The following is a 14,641-nucleotide window of genomic DNA, read 5'->3' as shown; positions in this document are numbered from 1 at the left end:
ACGGCAGACGGCGCAATCAACAAGTCTCGGATGGGAAAAGTTATTATATGGACCAAGTCCGATGGACCAATCAATCGACATACCGAAGCACATGTACGGTGGATAACAGGGACGTCGCATTTTATCTTAAATTGTTTAAATATAAAAGGGGTAACGTGGTGAGTAGCTATTGGACGAGATCCGGTAGACATTCGAAGGGTAAACTAACGCCGTATGGTCCATTTGACTTGCCACAATTCTCGTTCCCCGCAGTAACGCAAACGAATTACATCAGAAACCGCTTCAGATTCACCCAAGTTTACACCCTCTCACCATTATGCTTTATCCAGATGACGTAGATCTGCGTGCAGTGAAAGGCTGCAACGTTGGGTGTTTCTGGGGAGTGCACCCGAGTTCTTTGCAGAAAATGGAAGGCCTCCAGCCACTCCAAGAGTCCAAACGGGAAGTCTCCTCATGCCCTAAAGTGGCCGTCCTTGTCCTCTCTTATTGATGCATCCTAAAACCAAATGGCTGTCCTTAAATAGGAGAGGACAGATATAGAGCAGCAGTCGATTCCTTCCATTATTTGCTCGGTAATCCACTCTTGTCCCTTCCTTCCTCCCCAGATCTCTATCACCTCGGCTTCTTCATGGCGTTTCCTTGTTCTCCATCTGATGTTATTTCCCTTCGTAAGACTTCTTTGCATTCTGTTATCAGATCTGAAGAGGATCGATCAAGTTATCGGCTGCTGCGAGCTAAGTGGGGAAGGGAGAGATGGGCAGAGGGAAGATCGTGATCCGAAAGATTGAGAACTCGGCCAGCCGGCAGGTGACCTTCTCCAAGCGGCGCAAGGGTCTGTTGAAGAAGGCCAAGGAGCTCGCCATCCTTTGCGATGCCGAGGTCGGCTTTATCATCTTCTCCAGCACTGGCAGGCTCTATGATTTTGCCAGCTCCAGGTCACTCCTCTCTCTCTCTCTCTCTCTCTCCACCTTCCTCACTATATCTGCATAAGTGCATTTTTTTTGTCTCATCCCATGCAAATTTTTCTCTTATTGCATGGTATGACATTTATGTGCAATCTTAGAGGCGTAGAAGTTTGGTAGATTTAATGGTAATTCTAGGTTTGGTAGAAGATTGATGCATCAAAAGGGTCGAAGAATAATGAGACCGAAGAAGCTGAATAAGTCCTTAGAGGAGAAGTAGTTCATTCGAAAGAACAAAATGAGATATTTTTATCCCCTTCTGGCTTAATCACCTTCTTTCTCCTCTCTCACTTGGTCTCTTGGGTTTTTCCTCCATCAAGTTCGGTGCTGAGGGATACAACTTCCCCTCACCAGGCACAGAAGTAGTTTTTTAATTGAAAAGGCTTGTGAAGCAATGACGAAATTAAAGGCTTGGAAGAGGTCCCTTTTTTTGTTTTGTTATGTTTTGTTTTGTTTGAAATAGAAGAAGTGGAGGGTTCGTTATAAAGGTGTGGCAGAAGTTATGTTGAGAGTCTTCTATTGTAGATTTTGATTTTAACTTACGGTCTATTCAGTCAATATCAGCCGCCGAGGATAGAAAAACTAATTATGTGATTGATTTGTCTTTTTCCCAAGAGGAAAGTAAAAGTTTTCGGTACGTCTTTGAAGGGCTTAGAGATTCTTCTGAGCCTAATTGTGGTAGAGTAGTAGATGATGCTCTTGAGCCTAAAGATGATAACAGATTCTGAGAATACTGCATGAGGGATGCGATGAAGCTTACCTTGGCTATTAGAATTAAATCATGATGAAGAGCTCCGGCACTTAATTCAGCAGCCATTGCGATGAAAACTTTCGTGATGTTGACAAGGCTTGGTTGACTCGTATAAAACCTACGGGAACTTAAAAATGGTTTGTCTTCCATTGCTTTGGACCGGCCGACGGGAATGCCATGATGCAGGGATGGTGATTTGACAAGAAACCAAACAAAAGAACTGGAATTTTCAGAAAGATAACAGAACTTAGTGTCCGTCAAATTCATGAATCAGAAAGAATGTGATGCGAGGATACATATGCCAGAAAACAAAAAAGGGACGTAGTTGGCACTGGCTGGAGCCTAGATTGTTTAACGCATATAAGCACTACTGGAGCCAAGATTGTTCAGTAATCGATCCCATTTGCATTTCAAATGCTTCTTCACACAATTATCTAATTGGATGTTGTAATAAGGATAAGCAGTATCATCATAATTTAACTGATATGAAAATCAATTTACAAGACAAAGGGGCATCTCCCACAGCACCATCGGAAGACACATTCATACCATTATAAATAGCTGTGAAATCTAGAAGTTACTGAGAATAGTATCTCGTGCGTCAAGATCTTTTATCAACTCTGCAGTGAATTAACTAACTTTTTTTTTTTTGCTGAATAATTGATGCCTTGACCAAGTTGCTTATCTACTACATATATGGAGTTGAGCAAGCAGTGGATCCTTTCCGGTCTAGGTTGCAGGAACTTCCTGCAGTTCGAGTACATGATAGTTTTTATATAGTTGGTTTAAGGAGAGGCAATTTGGCATTCTTTTCACCGTATTGCCTTTTTAAACCACCCATCTGTCACAACAATTCACATACCTAAGATGTAAGAATTTCCTGCAGCCAAGATGTTGAGGATTCAAACTAGGACAACGAGTTTGAATTGATTGTGCATAAAATGGTAAAATTGCTCATAGTCTTTTCTGTTTTATTCTGGACACATCTCTATATTTTGATGTGATTATCCAAGTATAAAGGAAATCAAACTAAATTTTGAGTTTTGAATGATAACATGTGAATTACATTATATGCATCAGTGATATGCATATGCTACATTGAAGTATAGAGCTTTCCCACCCAAAAAGTGTAGAGCTTATCTTGTTTCAAAATAGCTGTGATTATTTCAAAGTTTCTTCTTAAGAGGAAAAAACCAGGAAGTTCAATTATCTTATATCTTCATCATAACTAGTGAAAGAAAACAACCACAGAAGATGAGTTGCTTAGAGTCAAATGTTCCTATGGGTAACATATGACTTCTCTTTCCGATTGAGTATTTGACTTTTAGTCTTTAAGTTCTCTTGCTGGATTTTTTGCAATGACAAGATATTTATTTTTTTAGATTCACAGTTTTTTTCATGTGAGAATCCTTATTGATAGTTCATGCATGCCCAGTATGTTGTAGTTATAATTTCCAACCTTTTATGTGATTTATGTGAATTTTTTCTCCAAGCTTTCGAAGGAATAGTATCTAAAGCATGCAAGAAGGAAAATCAATGATGGACAAGAACGACCATGCAATATTAGATAGGAAAAGGCTTTTTTTATGTTATCAACTTTTCATGGAATAGTCCTATGGTGGAGTTTATACGCTCAAACAACTTCAGACTTCTGATTTGTATAGGATATCTCCGTCTGTATAGTCGTAATTTTAATTTGAATAGGCTGAGTTCTGAAAAATTCATTGTCCGAAGACGATGAAAATTAGCTATGAAGGGGCAAAAAGCATAGATGGTATTTAAGGAGTTAATATGGTCATTGGAGTAAGATGGAATCAGCAACTCATGGTCAAAGAGTACATCTCTGGAGGAAAAGCAAAGGGCAAATCCCAACCGATTTCTTCAAAGTAATGAAGTACAAGACAAAAGTGAACAATTTGAGAACGGATCTTTCCTCTGGAAAACATGTAAAGTTATATGTGCTCCCAAAGGATCTTCAGACTTGATATAAACTACTTTGGCCACTACGAATACGGTTGGACATAGTCTAGAAGTAAGATCCGCCATATTGTGAAGCCAAATCATGTACTAAACTTCAAGAGGCCATAACTTGGTCATGCAACGCCCAATTGAGATGATCTTTTTATTTTTTGAAATTGAGGTTGAATCAGGCCAAAATTCTATCATTTTTGTGTTCCAAAACGGGTTAGTCAAATCAAAACTTTCCTTTTCGGAAAAAAAACTTTGAATAGTTGTTATCTCTTAATCTATGAAGAATAAGATGGAGATACAGAAGTCAAAGTTGATATAAAAATCAAGATCTACCTCTTATAAAATTTTATTTTTTGAAATTATTTTTATTAGTTATATTTATTTTTGGAGGTCTAGTTCTATTCGAATTAGGAGAAGAATCCAGTCTAAATTATTAAAGAAAGGACCTCACCAATATTATAAATAAGAGCTATGTACCTCGATTTATGAGATGTGGAGTGTCAATAAAAGCAAATTAGACTTAAGCCCTACTTTTGTAGCTCTTCTATCTTCTATTTTTTTTAAAAGAAATTTGAGTTGAGCGAATTGAAAAAAATATTTCTTTTTTTTCAATCGAATCAAATTGGTATCAGAGCTTCGATTCTTTACATCTATGAGAGTTTTAGTTTATGGTCTAAACGCATAAGCAATACAAGCAATTAAAAGAAGAGCTATACGTGCTTCAAGCATATCGAAGGAAGAAGGCGAGTATGGTTGTTAGTTCTTTCTCAATGGATGTTGAGATGAAGAAATGTCTCACATAACCAAAAGAGAAGATTGATCAACTCAATGAGATGGTCTTTTGATTGGCGATACCTTCAGCATAAGTACTGGCAACTTTTGTTGCGAAGCTATTTCTTTCATCTAAAAATGAAGTATACAACATCCAGTGAGAAGGTTGAGCAACCTACAAATATGCAAAATCTTTTTTCAACTCTTTAAAGTTGAAGCTCGAATCGATATCTCTATATATGATAGAATTGTTAATATGGAGATGCTAGATAACTGGCTAGACCAGTTAGAAACCAACTTTACCATCTATGGATACTCCAATATCCAGAAGGTAGTTTTTGCTCATCTCAAGCTTTCTAATCATGCTCTTATCTTGTGGAATTCATACATGAGAAACAACGATGCTTCTAATCTGACATAGAATAAATTAAGTAGTTCCACCTAATCAACTACGAGAAGGATCGGTGGATTAAGTGGCAGTACCTGTGGCAGAAGTATGATCAATCTGTCCATGACTACACCACCGAATTTCCCAAGCAAGCAATTTTACTTGAAATCTTCATCAACGATCATGCAGTTTTTATGAAGTACGTTGGAGGTCTCCATGAAAGTACACAAAAAGAGCCGTAACTCTTTAAAGTTGAAGATATTAGCAAAACCAACGTGAAGGCCATGAGGATTGAGGAGAAGAATTAGCTTAGGAAAGGTAAAAAGGACAACAAGTTAAAAAAAAGACAGTAGAAAATCAAACTAGAAGGAATGGGATAATAAGCAAGCCAATGTGACTAAAAAAAAAGATAATTTAGAAAAACATTATCATAACCTCGATGGACACATCAAGAAAAAGTATTGAAAACTTTATCCAAAGTTACAGCCGAAGAGGAAGAAGCCAAAGGATGATAATTTGAACAAGAAAGGAAAGGTGATTCTCAATACTAGAGGTGCAAGAAAAACTCTTCCACTTGAAAAATCTGGTGAAGCAGAGCATTATCAAGTTTATTATAGATCTTGAAAGCTAGAAGAATCTCATCTCTGAAAATCTGGATCGAAAGCTGGGGTTGCAAACCAATCCTTATCCACATCCCTATCTTCTTAGTTTGATTCATATCTACATTTTCTTATGAAAAACAAGTAAAATTTCTTCCTACCTCTAGACAAGTATGTTAGACTGAATGCTTAATCTTAGTTTTCTAAATAATCTGTGAATTTCTAGGCACGTCGATATGTATTCCTAAAATAAATTGTTCAACTAATTTTCTTTTATGATTCTATCCTTAAGGGATTTTCTTTTAATCTCTAATCGTAAGTAATGATCTCTCTTGCTTATGGATTAGAGAATGTTACCATTCTATCATACAGATTATTTGAGCATGAGTTTAAATTGAAGGACTATTATATTAGAAGCGGTCATATGCAAAGAGGCTGGGCTATTGTTAGGAGCATGAATCAGGGCTTATCCAAGTAGACATGTGTCAAATATTCTAGGTTCAAATCTTGGATGTTTCATCCCAAGTATCATGACCTAGGCAGTTATAGGTGAGTCTTCCCTTTCAAAAACATGGTTGTTGTTAGAAGCAAATATTCTTAACGAAACTAGAAACTGTTGATAATTATAATATTTTTATTATAATTAATCTGCATCTTTATGTTTTGCTTATGGATTGTGCCAGCTGAGGAATTAACTTTCCAAATGTGGATTCCTCTCCTTTAGGTTTTTGTTAATTAATCAAGTTTTTAATCCATCATGCATCTTCTATCTTCCTCCCTTATGTTGATCCCTTTTCTGTTGTTAATTCGACTCTAATTGGACTCCTAAACATATTGGACTCTGTCTCTTACTCTATTGTCTAACCTCACTCTCTCCTCAAATGCGTGTTGCATGTGCCCAATTGCTAGTAAACTATAATGTTTGAATTAAACTAGCGCACTGTTTGTGTGGCAAAGGATTGGTTTTGAGTCGGATCAAATATGGATTAGGTCAAAGAATCTTCAATGTGTACTTGATCGATTTACAACTATAAACTGATTTCTATTTCATTTATTTTATATGCACACTTAGTTAACCTCCCAATCAAATTATAACTTTACTTATTAGTTATATATCTTGATAAATAAAAATTAAATGGGTGTAGAAAGATAAAACCTAGAGTTAGCTTCAATTTTTGAGAGATAAGAGGGAGACCCACCTATATTATGGTTAACTAGGCTCAAAATCTAAGAGATACACTATCCATACTTGAACCTAAAACCTTAAGTTGTTAGAAGCAAAGGAGCTATGCCTACTAGGATAATACCCAAATGGATTATTAAAAGTCTTTATACAAACTCATTTCTTTTAAAAAGATTCAAAAAGGTTGGAGAGCCTAAGTTAAAAATTGCCATCTCTAATTTATTGAACTACCCAGAACATAGGCACATCTAATGCATATTTAGGTTCGTCCAAGTCTCGAGCCTACGACCTTCCTATTATTATTTAATGGAAATATAACTAATAATATATTTTTTCAATAACATTTTTAAAAATTGAAGAATGTTTTGGATAGTGAATTTGATAAATAGAATCTATTTGATATATTTCTCTTTTATTTTGCAATAAGGTATATATATATATAAGGCAACATAGAGGCAAAACATTCGGGTCAAGTCTCCTCCAATGGATGCAGGATGCCGTTAACTTGCGGGAATAGACCTCCCATCATCAACTTTACAATGCTTTTGCACTAGGATGAGTATATACAAAGGCAATGGAAAAGAAAAAAAGAAAACCCCACTCTCATTTACAGTTCTAAAAGCAAAGAGCCATGGGTAAGTTGGTCTCGAGCCATTGGCAGTGACTATAGTGGCAAGAACGACTGTTGAAAATGTTACTTTCACCCTCATCTGCCCTTTAAGCAACAAAGAAGAGGGATCGCCCGAATGCAACTGTTCTAATGATGTAAATTATTTGAAATTATTGGAAGATACTATAGAAGCCACATGACGCAAATTAGCCGTGCAATTTCATCAGGGACCAAGTTGCCAAACCTGCTCTTAACCTGATCATCAATTCCTCGTTTCCCCTTTCAGTTCCTTTGAAAATTGGAGTTTCAAATGAAAAAAGAAAAAGAGTTTGGACGAGGAAAAATGCCTCAAAACAAGCATTTCCAAAGTTTGGCATGAAAGAATTGCTCCTAGAGCACCTTAGCACCATCACAAAATGAAAGAATTGTGTCATGCAACAGTAAATAGAGTTAGATGTATAATTTTACAAAAGTCACTATAATTATCTCTGAGTGAAGCAGTGAAATTTTTTTGTAACTCTGATTAATCTCCTTCAGTTCATTTGGATAATGAAGTTTTAGTAAAAACTATTGGAAAGAAAAATATCTCCTAAAAGCACTTAAGTGTGTTTGAGTGTTAAGCATATGTCCATGTAGACAAAAATGAGCAACAAAGCTTCATACTTAGCACCGAAAAATGAGTCCTCCGATGTTGGGGCATATGAAGTCTTTGGTCACAAGCTATACATGGTTCCTCTCTTTTATGTGAAGTCTTTGATCATGAGATTTTTTTTTAAACAAGATGGTGCAAATAGGCTCCTTGTTGAGAGATAGTCCCATGTTAGATAGGTTAAGAACTCCAATAGGTCTTATATATTCATGGGTCCTTCCACCTATCAGCTTAAGATTATATCAAAGTCAGCTTTCTTGCTTATTGATGATCATTGGCATCTCCAAATCCATCATAACGTCTGTCCAAACGATCTATTGCAGATTGGCAAGGAACTCAGCCCACCAACAATAAGAAGAAAATTAAGAAGAAGAAAGCTTCCATTAACTTGCATGTTGAAAAAAATTAGTAGACAACAAAATAAAATTGACTCGAAATAAAGTATAAAATTTAGTCCAAACTTATCATTTATATGAATATAATTGTAAAATCGTAAATTCTTTGGTAAAATGGCTATATATAATTTGCTCAGTCTCTGAATCATGTACCCTTGATTTGTTAGATTGCTTGATTAGATATCCAATGACTTCGGTTTTGACACTTCAATTCACCATGAAATCTTTTGGTGATACATATCTTTTAGCTGTTGCATCCTTGACAAGTCAAACTACTAAATTCACTAAGACTTGCAATTAAATCATATTAGATGGACTAATAATGACTAGTTGCAAATAGGAAAGTAGTAACCAAGAAATTCCTAGTAAACTAACACAATTGAACAATTATTATATTTACCAACAAAAAAAAAAAAAATCTTACGAGGAAGTCCAATTTCCACTCCGGTAGGAGTTTCCCGTAAAAGCAATTTAGGAAACCAATCTAATTCTTTTAGGAAACTTCCTTGAGAGCCCAAATTTGGAAAGAAAGAGGACTTCTGAAGGTTGGGCTATCGAGCTATGAAGAGGAGGATCAGTCAAGGAGGGTAGAGAGGGATGGAAGTGAAGGAGAAAAATCTAAAGTTAAAAATTCTCCCCGATGGTCTTTTGATAAAAGCATTCTGATAAATCATTGGTTTGATTTGTTCAAGAGAGTAAATCTAGTGAAAGAGACATCTTCATCAATATTTGTGAATTAATTGTTAGCTACTTATGAAATGGATTCCAACTTGATTAGTTAATTGAAATTCATATGTTTTCCTATGATTTTTATCTAGTTTTTGCATATGTATTTAATAATATTTTTTCTTTATTTATGACCATGTTTCTTGTCTCTTGCATGAGAGTTGTTTTCTTCGCCATCATTCCACATTCCTTGCATTTGTATTTCTGTATTGGTTTCCCTGATGACAACTGTGAATCGGCTCGGTTCCATAAGAAATATATGATCTGACAAGTCCTTTTTCCACGGGCAAAGGACAACAAAATTTGGCAAAATCACCTATATTTAGAGTATAGACAATAAAGATCGAGTCATCGACTATAGGGAATACTCTCCGAGGGAGAATGCTATGCCCATAAATAGAGGTTAGCAAAGAACTATTTATTAGCCCAAGCAAGCAATTGTAAATAAGATTATTTAAAGCCACCCAAAAAGTGATGGAATCCTAGCACATAAAACAGGCCTGAATTGGGGTGTTGCCTAGAAGGCTCTCAAAACAAGTGAGGTTTCATGTTAAGATTTTTTTTCTTTTTTACAAAAAAGCTTTTATCCAGGGTACAAGGTAAATCATTGAGGGTTGCAATGACCTAGGTTTCGATCGCGCCTTTACCTGATTTTGACCGGGCTTCCTCCCTCCTATTTCATACGCACACAAAGGGAGAGAGGAGGGAGGGGAAGAGAGAGAGAGAGAGAGATAGATAGATAGATAGAGAGAGAGAGAGAGAGAGAGAGAGAGAGAGAGAGAGACGTGGGGGAGCGAGTACATGGCATGGTTAGTAATAAAAGGATTCCAAGGGATATGGGCAGAAGAGCTTATTGACTTCTAAGATATTTTCTCATGTTATTGGAGTTACTCTTTTGCAAACAGGTAGCGTAAAGTTTGACACTAAATGCCTGCCTTCCATGATGATTTAGAGGGAATCATTTATACGAAACAATCAGTAGGTTTCAAAGTCAACAACAAAGAGATCGTTGTTATTTCTACCAAGAAAAAAAAGAGGAGATCACTCTTATGGCCTAAATCATATTAATAGGTAATGATGCAAAAGGTTTTTCTTTATGGTTTGAGACCATGGATATCAGAGAACTACCTCAGATCATTGTTATCTGTCAACAAGTATCTTGATGGTATACTTATGTCAATAATACATTGTTGGTCAAAATGCTAACAGAATTGAGAATAAAAGTTAGCAACTTCTCTGTATAAAAGTTTAAAGCCAAGAAATCAAATTTTAAGCATAAATCTTTCATAATACAAAGGCTAGGATGTCTCAATTATCAGATCGATTCCCAAAATTATTTTGTGGGTCTTCCTCAATGTCCCCAATCACAGTACATTATAAGCAAATGATCAATCATATGCTTCCAAAAACATTAGAAAAATTCCTTAGGAATCCTGCAAATTCAACTTGTTCTTTCCCCCTAACTGATGATTGGAACTCCACGCAGGCTTGAATCTTACTGAGAGGTTCACTGCAATTGAGGCTCCTTTAGTTAAGTAAATCCTACCCAGACTGACATTGTGACGCTCCTTTAGTTAAGCATGCATTTTTTGAATAACAAATCATAGATCATGGTCAACGGACGATTCAGTTTCTCCAAAATGCATGGGGATTACTAGCAACAGAATTAACGGCAAAGCTGTAGAAAAGCAGCAAAGTAATTGCTAACATTTTGAGAAACTGTTGTTTACTTCTTGCTCTCTGTTTACCGCATGGCATTTTATAAACTTGTTGCTGGTAGTTAAATAAAGAGAGACCTTGATGTCCTTCAAGATTTGAATGAGTTACTAGCATCTGTGCTATGAGATATGATTCATCCATCCACTGATCATTTTTCAGAATTTTATTTGGACTAATCTAGCTTAAAATATCTCTGAGCAAAGGAACTATGCTATTTTCTGAACCCCATCGTCTTCAGAACAAATAAGTAAAACACAAACTTTGGAATTAACTAATTGAAGATGCTTACCAATTTGGAACAAAGTCATGAGAGAATTTCAAGAAATTTGCACTAAGAAAACTAATAGACAAGGGATCATAAACTAACCCCAGATGGTTGGGAGAGACTGTTAATTCTAGTTCGTATTCCAGACATACAAGGGAAAAAGATTCAATAAATTAGATGTTGTAGAAGAGCAGTGGATGGACAACTAGTACATAACAAGACCACATTGAGACCATTTGTAGGGCTCGTTCGGTATTTAAGTCACCATTTTGAAAAAAAACTCAGTGGTTAGAGGATACAAGGAACTCAAACTGTGTAATACTTATTAGAGAAAGCAGCACTCTTATATTTAATTATATATTCATGTTCATTATCTAATTCGATTATCATTTGCTACTCTGATAAGGCATAGTTTGTATCAACATTCAGTCTGATAGCATAATAAAGAAAAACTAACAGAAGATCCCTTATCATAGCAGTATGAAATCAATAATTGACCGCTACAGCAGGACAAAGGAGGAGAATCATCAGGTGCTAAATGCAACTTCAGAAGTTATGGTATGTCCAATTCTTGTGCAACACTATCAACAACTGATAACTGAGCTTCTTCTTTGGTGGTGTACAAATGCACAATTTACTATGTTTATATTAATTTTGCCATCTCTTCTTGGATAAAAGTAAAACTTTTTACTGCAAATGCCCTGGCATCTATTAAATTGCTGAGAACGAAAATAACACTCTTCCTTTTGCTATAGAAATTACTAAAATGCTGCATGATGAACTCTTATGTTACAGTTATGTACAAAAACATGCAAATTATTTGCAACACTTGTTTTGCATCATATATGTACTGCACCAGAAAAGTAGGGGAAAAATTAGAAATTACACAAGTGTACATTAGGTAATTATGTTTATCACAGTTCGATTGAAGAAGCTTAATTATGAAAACTTTATAATGTATAGTAGTAAATAGTTGTTAAAAAGTAAATTACCAATATATGATGGAATACGGATATGACATAATGCAAAAACTATATAAAACTTATGATTATCCATGTCAGACATCTGTAAAAGCACAATAGTGAGGCTACTCAATAAATTACGTCCATGGAAATAGGATCTACATATGGGTTATGTTGACTTGTAAAATGCATATGCTAAAGTGTTAAGATTCATATAAAATAATGAATAGCAAAGGCAGTGGCACAATAATTTTTGATAAAGGTATTCATGATGGAGTTGAGAGGGGTGATAAGGGGCAGATGCTATAATGTAGCAGGTCAACAATAAGGATGGTCCTAAAGTCTGTCATCACGAACAGGTGCTACAATTACTGATTATTGCTACTTAGGTGAAGAATCAACTATGTTGCTCGTCTGTAAACAAAAACAAGGAGAAATTCTTACGGAACAAACTTGGCATTTTTGATAAAAATATTTATATGGAGTTGAGAGTGGGGACAAGGGGCAGATGCTATATTGTGGCAGGCCAACAATCAGGGTGGTCCTAAAGCCTATCATCATAAACATATGCTATAAGTACTCTAGCAGATACTATACTTTGGCAGGCCCCTGATCAGGACCATCCTAAAGCCTGTCATCATAAACAGGTGCTAGAAGTACTGATTGTTGCTACTTAGGTGAAGAATCAACTCTCTAGCCCATTCATAACCAAAAACATTAAATTGTTGTGAGAAGATGAAAACAAGGAGAAATGCTATATGGGTGTTATGAAAGAAACTTCTGCCAAATCATATTTATGAGCTTAGTTACTAGAAGCAGGTGCGGAAGCCAATTCAGGTGTGTGTTTGGGGAAAGGATCTCTTAATCTTTTTTTTATAATAATAAACGGGTGCAGAAACAAGTTCCTATGGAGATTGCAAAGCAGGTGTGGCACCCTATGCAGAAGATTCCTGCTACCCAGGTTATGAGTGTAAACAGCAGATCTAACGAAAACAGATGAAGAATGCAACTGTTGTGGGCTGAATAATGAAAATTTATGCTTTGGTAATTGATGGCAAAAAGATGCTTCCAAAAGATTATTACAGTTCAGTTCTATTATGTTGAACAAACTCAAAGAAAGCAGTAGACATTCTCATCAAGTTTTGAGCATGGAGAATGATGTAAAGATGTGTTTCTGGTGTGCTGCATGATTGTTACATATTATGGAGGAGACATAATACAAATTCTATCGAAAGGAAAGCCCATATGCTAGGTTGAGAAGTGGTAACTGAGACAGTCAGAAATAAGCATAACTACAAGAAGCTAAATACAACTGCAATCAGTAATTGGTATCTTGTTGAGACAGCAAGGCCATGTCATGACTAAAGAGGGGCAATACACAATTAGAGGTACCTCAGACTTACATTAATGGGTTGAAGAGAGGATGGGAAGGCCTAGAGAAACACAGATCGAAGTTGAAAGAATTAAATTAATATATTCGAGTAGAGGAAGCAGCCATGCATCTTTATAAGAATCAATGCTGAGTAATAATTCATAAATCTATTACAAGATAAGACTTGGAAACCATAGTTATGTTGCAATAGTTTCATATTCAAGCAGGATTCTACAAGAGATAATGACCTTTCCGTGCTATTTTTCGTTTTCCTTGCTCAAAACAAATGCAATCACAGAGCCACTGAAGCAGTCAAAACAGTTTATACATTGGCCCAGAGGAAGCAAACTGTTCATGAACAGCTCAGCTTGGCCAGCTAATCGGCTCTGTTGAGCTTGTTCAACTAAATGAGCCAAGCTTAAACATCAACTAAAGCTCAACTCATAAAAGAGTGGAGCCTCAACACTTCAGGCTTGGAACCTTGAGCTTGGCTCAATAACAAGCTTGTCAGATTAACAAAAAAGGCAAGCTTGAACATAAATTATTTGGGCTCCTATAATCTTTCATACAATAAACTGCATCTGAACAGCTTAGTAATTGGCTTGTTTGTATCCCTATTTATAAGAATTTATACCAAAGCATGACCAACAGGTTCTGTAGAATTGGTAGTAATCATGTCATGTAGTGGGCTCATTGTGAATGGATTAACTGCAAAAACTGAGGAATTAATCATCAAACAATCTCACCACTGAAAAGTCCTGAAAGCTGGCCCCAGCATATAGAACACAAAAAAGCTCCAACTGCTTGTTTGCATGATTCGTGTCATGCTAGGTTTGTATTGTTAGGAAAATTGGGGTTAATTGATAGCCAGTCCTTTGTTAGACTGCTATTTTACAATCTATTTCTGTTGACTAAAATTTTGATTCCGGCCATTTAATTTCGATGGCCATTTACTGTTTAGTCCCAGGTGTTGTCCATGCTTAATCATAAAGGTATGCAAAACAGATATAACTGCATACAGAAACTGGTGTAAGTCTGTCAAAAATACAAGTGTCTATGCACAACATTGGCCCAACTTGGTGCAGGACTCAACACAAAATATGACATTAGGGCTAAACATAAAATGGTAGTCTGTCAAAAATACAAGTGTCCCTATGTCAGATGTTTGTCAGTCCCGAGTGGCAGGGAAGTAGATATGCTCGGCACAGCAATGAAGGAAGCAGGGTCGAAGACTTGGTGACGAGGCAAACATTCTGGCAATGGGCCACTATGATAGTGAAGGCTATCAAACCATTATGTGAAGTGCTTCGGGCCATGA

The 14,641-nt window shown here is 36.1% G+C and overlaps 1 protein-coding gene across 13 annotated transcripts in view; it reads left to right on the top strand.

Annotated features, from left to right (window-relative positions):
* Positions 1–450: 450 nt before the first annotated feature.
* LOC103701881 (MADS-box transcription factor 23-like) overlaps positions 451–14,641 on the top strand; it is a 43,275-nt gene continuing 29,084 nt past the window's right edge. For all 13 annotated transcript variants that reach the window (XM_039130183.1, XM_039130181.1, XM_039130179.1 and 10 more), the window contains exons 1-3: positions 451–572; positions 697–935; positions 11,469–11,547. In XM_039130183.1, the coding sequence (XP_038986111.1) occupies positions 754–935; positions 11,469–11,547 (261 nt within the window). In that variant the 5' untranslated portion in view covers positions 451–572; positions 697–753. The remainder of the gene's footprint in view (positions 573–696; positions 936–11,468; positions 11,548–14,641) is intronic.

This window comes from Phoenix dactylifera, chromosome 9 (genome assembly GCF_009389715.1).
Source record: "Phoenix dactylifera cultivar Barhee BC4 chromosome 9, palm_55x_up_171113_PBpolish2nd_filt_p, whole genome shotgun sequence".
Taxonomy (NCBI): Eukaryota; Viridiplantae; Streptophyta; class Magnoliopsida; order Arecales; family Arecaceae; genus Phoenix; species Phoenix dactylifera.
This window is presented reverse-complemented; position numbering and strand designations above follow the sequence as displayed.